General features: G+C 39.6%; 1 protein-coding gene across 1 annotated transcript; it reads right to left on the bottom strand.

Moving 5' to 3' along the window:
• Positions 1 to 1,911: 1,911 nt before the first annotated feature.
• Positions 1,912 to 4,153, bottom strand: LOC102703319 (thioredoxin O, mitochondrial). Its single transcript, XM_006657165.3, has 7 exons — positions 3,948 to 4,153; positions 3,804 to 3,869; positions 3,654 to 3,704; positions 3,489 to 3,568; positions 2,749 to 2,793; positions 2,503 to 2,597; positions 1,912 to 2,306 (listed from the first exon to the last, which is right to left on the bottom strand). Exons 1-7 carry the CDS (start codon positions 4,144 to 4,146, stop codon positions 2,297 to 2,299), a joined length of 546 nt encoding a protein of 181 aa, XP_006657228.3. The 5' UTR covers positions 4,147 to 4,153; the 3' UTR covers positions 1,912 to 2,296.
• Between the last annotated feature and the right edge of the window lie 4,970 nt (positions 4,154 to 9,123).

Below are 9,123 nucleotides of genomic sequence, written 5' to 3'. Positions count from 1 at the left end.
CCCTACATGCTGTATTCCTTGTGAAAAATAGAGGGGAGGGAAGGGAGAAGAAGATGGGAGGAAGAAGAAGAGTGGGTAGAAGGTGGAAGAAGGTAATCAACCCCTTCAATCTTCGTATCCTAGATCTGTCACTGACTGTATCCAAAATTTCTGGCAAAAAATTCGCTTCATAGCATGCATATTAGGCACATATATCATAATTTGGGTCAAAATTACAGCTTAACACAAAAACAATTCAAGTAGTGTGGCCGTTGCGTCACGTAGGAAGGAACGAGCTCCTCTGACTCAAGTCAGAATAACTGATATATGGATCATGAGCGATGGGGCTACAGTCAGAATAACTGATATATGGATCATGAGCGATGGGGCTACGCGTCAGCCACTCACGTCCCTAAGAGGAGTTGCGTCCCACGTAGGTGACCACAACTCCAACTACTGATGTTAGTAACGGGGGCCACCTGCAATCCATCAGATGAGAAGCGATCACGCTGTGCGAGAACGAGCAGTGTTTACAAAAGGAGACAGGTTAATTTTATATGGACACATGAATACATGATACTTTACTATCCAACACTTGATGTTTGAGGAATTTGATCGATGTATATTTATCTAAATTCATGTTACGGAACAGCAAAAACAAATATGTAGTTGAAATGTTTGTGTAATAGCTACGAGAAAGGAACACAGGCTAGCGGAGAAACCACGCTGTCCATACATAATATCTGTTAACAGTCTTATGTTTAATTAATTGTAGAAGTGCGATTTGCCGGGTCTCTGCGCTACGTTTAGTTACTGATCTAGATGGAAAAGATGGAATCCTAACTCAAAACTTCTATATCTGCCTTTCAACTAGAAGCCAGATCTTCTGACTTTGGATCTATTTTCTAAGGATATTTTAAATTTGCTTCCTTTATTTGTAGCTTTAAGCATAAAATCAATTTATATTTAGTTTGGAACGAAGCATATTAATTTTTTATTTACTATATTATCTAAGAGTTTTTTTTGTATTTTGAGGTATCATAATTTTTAGAGTAAAACTATGTACATAGATGTATTAAAATTTTACATTAAAAATTTATTGCATCTAGGTATTTTTTTCAAGGACCATAAAATCTATCATTTTCTAAGAACATTGTAAAGGTGGGTTCTTTTTTTTTGATTTCAGCATAAAATGAATACATATTTAATTTAAAAAACAATCATTAATATATTATTACTACCTCCGTCTCGAAATAAGATCATTTTTCAGTTTTTAGATATAATGTTTTGACTCTTCGTCTTATTTGAATTTTTTGCGATTAATATTTTTATTGTTACTAGATGATAAAACATGAATAATACTTTATGCGTGACTAAATTTTTAAGTTTTTGCGCAAATTTTTTAAATAAGACGAATGATCAAACTTTAGATACAGGAATCAAAAAATAAAGTTATTATGAGACGGAGGTAGTAGTTGTTATGGATCTATTATTCTTAACAAGTCTATACCCCTATCTTAAAGGATTTCCTTTTTTTAAGGTACCCTTCTATAATTATAATTATGAGTCATCTGTTACCTTGGATATAACGGATTTGGTTTTCTTATATTACGTTGGTAGTTGTGCAGTAGAAATTTTATAGGAGTAAAATTTAAACTAAAATATGTAACATTACAATAAATTTGTATATAATATTTTATATTAAAATAGATGAATTTCTAAATATATCTTATCAAAGTTTCAAATAATTTTTTTAATATATACTTAAAAATATATGATAAAGAATTAAATTTTAACCGTAGCAGTGCGCATCTTAAAAATATATGTTGTCTTTCCCTAAATTCATATATATATATATATATACACACACCACAACACTAATGAATATACATAGCAAAACATGTTATAAACTGAAACGGAGGGAGTATTGCCTAAGGCCTCAAGACACAATGAAATTCGGTAGAGTAGGAGCCCAGAAACACCGAAGGCCCAAATACATTGCAACGGATGAAGTATCGACACAAGCACATAATTCCTTCACGTCTGTCCCAACAAAATACAGAAATTAGTGGGTAATAATACCCCAACAGAAATTTTACGTTGATCCGGGAAATTAGACACATGCTATACAAAGTTGTGCTAAGTAAAGATATCAATGTACTGAGCATGATAAAAATATCTGAATAGGGCAGCAACCAGAAGGTTCACAAATATCAATGTCAAACACACGTTGATAGGTCTCAATAGTAGCACGGCCTCCTCGATGCAACACATATGGGAACATTTGGCCATCGCATGGTCATATTCTTCCACAGAACTATAGCTGCCTGTGCAACAAAAGCATAATGCTTCAGTAAGTGCTGGACACAAGTTTATGATGGACTCATATGCATATCTTATCATCACAACTAACGTTTTGCTTGTTTTGTAATGACAGGATTAAATTTAATTGGTCAGGTTTGCCTTATGTCCGTCTATTTAACAGCAGAGCCAACAAGGGAAGAACAAAATTGAACTTCTTACTTGTGAAGATTTTCCATGGTAGCTTCAAGTTTGGTCCTATCAGCACCAACCACCTCATCTGTCTTCCGACCTTCGTAGTAGAAATGGAATGTTGGCTACAAGAGAAAATAAAACATGAATTGCAATAGAGGACAAAAGAAACACCTATATACAGGTAACTGGAGGAAGTCAAGCAGCAAATTAGGTGAAAAAAATGATAAGTGCTGTCATGAACCATAGTTATACAACTGCAGGTTTGCGACTTACCACAGAGTATATTTTTAGATCAGTCAGTTTGCTTCCAACACCATCCTACAAAAGAAACACAGGTCACTAAAGTGCCTATCACACAAATGAGTCCAAGCATGGGCATAAAGTTCAGATAATTATTCCAGCCATAATCAAAATGGGAACCTACTGAAACACATTTTGCCTATAAATAAACGTAGCAAAAACTGTATAGGAGTGTTCTCAGTAGAGCAATCCAATTATCTAGTGAACTAACCATGTGTAGCATCATACGAAGGTGGGAAACTCTGTACTGGACACCAGTTTGACTAACAGTCATTCATGGAACTGCTTAAGATATTTTGAATGAAAATTTCCCATCTCATAAACTTTGCCTTCTACAAATGAGTCAGTACTAGCTAAATGTCTGTGTGTTGCAACAGGTTATTCAAAATAGCAAAATTAAGTCTTGTTGAAAAACTATTTTTAATTGTTTGAAAATAACTAGAAGTCTAGAACATGAGTTTTAAGCATTGTAGTTTACTAGAGAGCATAATACAAACCTAAACTTTGAAAGAAAGGATGGAGGATTAAAAAAAAAATCTTCAGTGAGCACATGGGTGGTATCCGTGGTAATGCAATTATACATGGGGAACAAGCTTCGACTAAAACATGACAAACTGATAAATTTGCAATTCTAATCCAAACAACACATATTTCAGCAAGCAGCACAACTCAGCACACCACAATAGCAGCAAAACTTGGATTAACCCACTTACTAGGTCAATGTCAACTTTGTAAATAGGTATCTTGGGGTACCGGTTGCTCAGTTTCGCAATCACAGGCGCCATCGCCCTACCTACAATGCCAAGCAACCATCCCCATAACAAAAACACCTCAACCCATCTAAAATCCAATCTCCGGCACGAGGATTCGGCACTTACAAGGCCCGCACCATACCGCGGTGTAGTAGAACACGGCCGGGAGCTTCTCCGCTGCAAAGGCAACACCCATCACGGGTCACTGGGAACGAAACAGAAACACTAACAGCAGCAAGAGAAGAAGGTGGGAGACGGAGGAATTGGCGCCGTTACCTTCCACCTTCGAGAGGATGCTGGTGAAGGACTCCGCCGATCCGACGACCACCATGCTGGAATCGCCTGCGACAACAGCCCAGATCAGTTCGAGCATCAACCACGCGAACGCGAGGGGAGATCGGGGGGAGGAGTGCTGAGTACCTGAGGAGGAGGTGGAGAAGAGGCGGGGGAGAGAGGGGAACGACGGCGGCGCCGGCCGCGGCGGGGGGGAGGTGAAGGAGGGGAGGGGAGGCGCGGGGCTAGGGTTTCCGGGGAGGTGGGGCTTGGAGGCGGCGGCGGCGGCGAGGGGGAGGGGGAGGAGGCGAGGAGGAAGACGGCAGAGTCGGCGAGCCAGAGCCATTTCTGCGCCGCGTTGTGGCAAAAGTTTTTTTTTTTTCGGCCTTTCTGAGTGAAAGGCTCGGAGACGCCAAGCCCGCCACGAAACCGTATGGGCCGGAAATTCCCAAGGCAGAGGCATGGGCTTCCGGCCCAAAATGTTTCGGCCCATTCGTTGGTAGAGTTAGTAACCGAGCATTTTTCCCATCCCTGAGAAAACCACAGGTTTTTATATCTAATTTGGTATCTTCTAGTATCTAAGGGTGTATTTGGTTACTCGCATCGTCTTAGCCTGGCTCATCTCTCTTATGCAGGTTGAGTGTAGCCTGACTAGGAGGATACATATGTAGTTATTTGGTTGTCTGTATCAGTATAGTCTAGCTGACACAGGATTGTGTTTGGTTACTTGTATTGGATATACGGTCAAATAGAGAGGTTGGTTTGGTTGGTTGTGTCTACCATTTGCATGTGGAACTATTGGTTAAGATGATCAATTTATGAAGAAAATTTTCTATCTTGGACAAAAGTACATATATGAAAATGACATTAATGGATGTATCATTTAATTAAATCCATGTATTTTTTTTATCATTTACATGGTCAAATTCAAATGGTAAAATTAACTAGAAAAATCGATATAGCATTGTTCACAGTGTACTATATACGTACAACATAATATTTTTAGACAACAAACTGACGCTAAAAAAAAGAGAAAAAGCGTTGTTGAAGCGCAACAGCAACAGCTGCGTCGGAGACGAGCCATGAGTTGAGCTCGGAGTCGGCGAAGCTCGGCGACGGCAACGACGGTCGCGCGCGCGTGGGGGAGCTCGACCTGCGCGTCCACCGGCATCAAGCGACGGCGAAGGCGGATCTAGGCGCAGCGGAGGTGGATCTAGCGCGGTGCAGTGTCGAGCAGCTACGGCGGCGGCGGAGACGAATCGTCGAGCAGCTACGGCGGTGGCGGAGACGAATTAATAGTCGAGAGAATGTGGCGGATCTGGTGCGCCGTCGAGCGGCGGCGGCGGACCTGTGCGGCGTCGAGTGGCAGCGGATTTGGCGCGGCGTCGAGCGGCGGCGGCGACCCGACATCGAGCGGCGTCGGCTTGGCGTCGAGGGCGACGAATCGCATCGAGCCTCCTGCACGGCTGCACTAGCGCGTCCCGCGGCTGCACCCGCTCGTCCCCACGTCTGCACGAGCTCAGCCTGGATCAGGAGCGAAGGTCAAATCTTGCGTTTCCGACGGGCCTGGCTTGGGGGCTCGATTTGCATGAGCGGATCCAGGACACGGCGTCGATCCAGGCAACCAAACAACGCTCGCTTGCATGTACCTCATGATACCTATTTAAGGATGAGAAAAATACTCTAATAAACCACTTAATTTTTATTGTGAAATAAAATAGGATACCAGCTGAATGAGAGTTGCATGTATGCAAAGCTTTATTTTAGATCTTATTGTTATTGTGAGTAAATTTATGAAAACCCTAAGTTTTATGGTCAAGGTATCAAAAACCAGTGGGTGTTTTAACTTATGGCATATATCCTCATGTTTTATGGTCTAAGAGTTTCATGGAACCTTATATTATTGAATTCTCTAGTAAATTTAGCATCATGGTATAATTAAACCAACCGTTTGTACTACATATTAAGAAGTCAGTAGTTAGAAATTTCATATACACTTTATGAATGAAAACTGTAAGTAGATACATGCTCAATTTGTATAGAAGTGGGGTTTTACAAAACCTTGGAGCCATAACATATATTGGGGGTTATGTGGTACAAATCATAACACGTATGATTTTTAGTAACTTCGAACACACAACTCTGGTGTTCTCTAAATTTTAGTCTACTATTAATAATTTATCTTCATCTTTAGACTCGAATCATCTCTCTAAAAAAATGGGGGTAGTGGAGCACTATCGTGGATGATAGGTGATTGCAAATCCATCATAAGGCCTGGTTATAATACTCTTCGAGCAGTACTAATTAACATTCACTAGTTGGCCTCATGAGTCATGACCTAACAAAACAGGATTAAAAAAAATAAGGGAGAAAGAACCTGATCCACCATGTAAAATTGGGTTGCAAGGAAAGACCAGGACCTACCAATCCATCCACCTTTGTCCTTAAAGTCTCCTCCAAAGTTAGAGATGGAAATGAAAATGGAGGTTGAAACTGAAACCAAGTCTAACAGACAGTTTGTGTGTGTGTGTGTGCATGTGAGCCATGGTCAACTAGGTGGCACTCTTGTCCCTAACAAATAGATTAGTAATTAGTACTACTCTAGCTCTAGTAATGGGTTGTTTAGATGAGGCTAATTTTTTTAAGCCCCATGTCACATCGGATGTTTGGACATTAATTTAAAGTATTAAACATAGACTATTAATAAAACCCATCTATAATCTTGGACTAATTCTAATGAGCCTAATTAATCCATGATTAGCCTATTTGATACTACAGTAAACATTTGCTAATTATGAATTAATTATGTTTAAAAAATTCGTCTCGCGGATTAGCTCTCATTTATGAAATTAGTTTTTTATTAGTCTATATTTAGTACTTTAAATTAGTGTCCAAACATCCGATGTGACTAGTGACTAAAAATAAGTAACTAGAAACAAATACCCCCTAAGTTCTCAAGAAATAAAAGTTCTAAAAGAAGTACTTGTACTACTCTAGTATGACTTGACAGTCTGAACAGGAGAGGGGAATAAAAGGTTTGGTTACTCTGTCCATGTGCGTTGTACTCTACCTTCTAGAGATTCAGGTTATCATTTTCAAGTGGTTAGAAAACCTTGCTGCTGCTGCTGATTGGCACTCCATTTTGTCAATTGTTATGTGTTTGAACATCACATAAGTATAAACTGTAGGATTGGTGTAGTAGAGCTTTTCTTTTGTACTACCTTTCGCAAAAAAATCAGTTGTGCTGCTAACACAAAATTTCACCTTTTGAGAGTGCCCTCACCATTCGACAGCACTTGCTGTTGTTGTTCAGTCAATTTCATCACCTTGCTTCAGTAATGGCCATGAGTTGATCATCAACATAGCTTTTGTAGCAAGAAATTCAAAAGTACTAATGCACACTGACTTGCACCCATGCACCTAAAATCCGACAGATTCAGCAAACCAAGAAAAGATGATCTACCATAGGCTGCGTAGTTGGCCTATATGTGTGAACATACAAATGATATCCTCTGATGAAAAATCAAACCTGAACATATTTCAATAGTACCTGAACAACGAGTATAATTGACACAGAATCAGTGAAACGATCGTATCCTAACCTTTTGTTTATCAGAAATTCAGAAGGGATCTAACTTCCAAGTTGACCCATGAAAGCCTTCAGAGGCAAAAAAGAAACAATCTTTTGACATCAGGACACCGACTGTTGTAAATCTTCAAGACAGACATAATGGTCATCGAGAACGCTTCCAATCCAAGCCCCTTTTTCCATCACCGGAACGCCAAAGGCAATGCCCTTGTCTGCCCGGAACCTCAGTTAAAGATCCAGAAAAAATTCAGACGATGACCAGGCCGCCATAGCTGTACTACCAAGCATACAACGCCATGAATTGCAGTACATGTTGTAAGCTGGTGACCATTGCTTCCCATATCATGGCAGTACAAGTTCTGCCAATGTACTACCAGCAACTAGCAAAATCCCAAGCTTTCAGATGTTGGATACCTTGTCAATTTTAATTGCCTCTTCTTCCCTGAACAGTTTAGCAGACTAAAGATAGCTTTGCTTCAGAGAAGTTGGAATGGAAGGTCCAACAACCTTTTGATTAGGTGGACAGGCATACCAATACCATCAGTCCTCCATCACTGGAAAACGAAACTTTTGGTGGGTTCAGCACTTTGCACATTGCAGCTGTTCTTCCACAATAGTCGGACACTTTTCAGGATCTCCAAACCACTAAAGACACTCCAGATCTTAGTATAAACCATCTCAGTGTCTTAGGTACTACGACTAATGCTACCAATTTACATAACCAAGCTGGATCAAGTAGGCCATTGCATAATGCAAGTGCCCTTATGGCCTATCAGGTAGGACATGTCCAGTCTTTTCTGTCTGCAGCAACCTAGTTAATTCAGTCGCCATGGTCCAAGAACATGCTTAAGCTGCAACATGGAGTATATAAATCATCATAGAGGTGGGCTGTAGAGGAGAATATCATCATCATCATCATCACCTGACCTGACGAGCGTATGCACTTCATTAAGGCATTGTCAATTGAAATCGAAAAGAGACAGCGTGAGCTATTGGATTATTAATTAATGAAGCATCATAGAGTGCTGGTCGTACTCGTGATGTGGTCGATCGGATCACCAGGACTTTGGGCTTGCGAGCCGGTTCAGCACACAGGATTCATCTGGCCCCTGGGTTCTCTCTGGCGGGGAAGGGATCTTTGTTTAAATCAGCAGCATTTACACAACGTTGAAAACGTATTATTATTATCGATGAATATGTACTTACTTATGGTACAAAATAAATATTTTTTTCTAAAAGCTTTAAACAAATGGTCTAAAGTCTAAACATTACAGTGTAGTTTTCTTTTTTTTTTAAATCGTATTTCTAGAAACGTGGAGCAAATAATCCACAGCAATAGTCCGACAAAATGCTGAAAAGGGCGGGTAATAGTTTCAGGATTCTCAATTTCTGACCGAACATTTGAGCACCACAGCATTCCGAGTAATCACTGCATGTATTCCTAGGGAAGAAGAGCCAATCAAGCAGTTAAATAAAAAAAATTAGGTAAAAAGCCAAACGAATATTTACAAACGAAAAAATAATTTATGAATAACAAAATTTTATATATGTATTCTTATCGATTTAAAAGTCAAGACTGAAAAATAAACTTCGATAAAAAAACCTCCTAAAATCAACTCTAAATTTAATATTAAAAATTTAAATTTTTGACTTATAAACATAAATAGAAACAATTAGTGTCGGCTCACTGTTTTTTCTAAGAAGGTGGTGAATAATGGTTCTGAGTCAGGAATC

This window comes from Oryza brachyantha, chromosome 6 (genome assembly GCF_000231095.2).
Source record: "Oryza brachyantha chromosome 6, ObraRS2, whole genome shotgun sequence".
NCBI classification, from domain to species: Eukaryota; Viridiplantae; Streptophyta; class Magnoliopsida; order Poales; family Poaceae; genus Oryza; species Oryza brachyantha.
The sequence above is the reverse complement of the archived record's forward strand: the minus strand, read 5'-3'. Positions and strand labels throughout refer to the sequence as shown.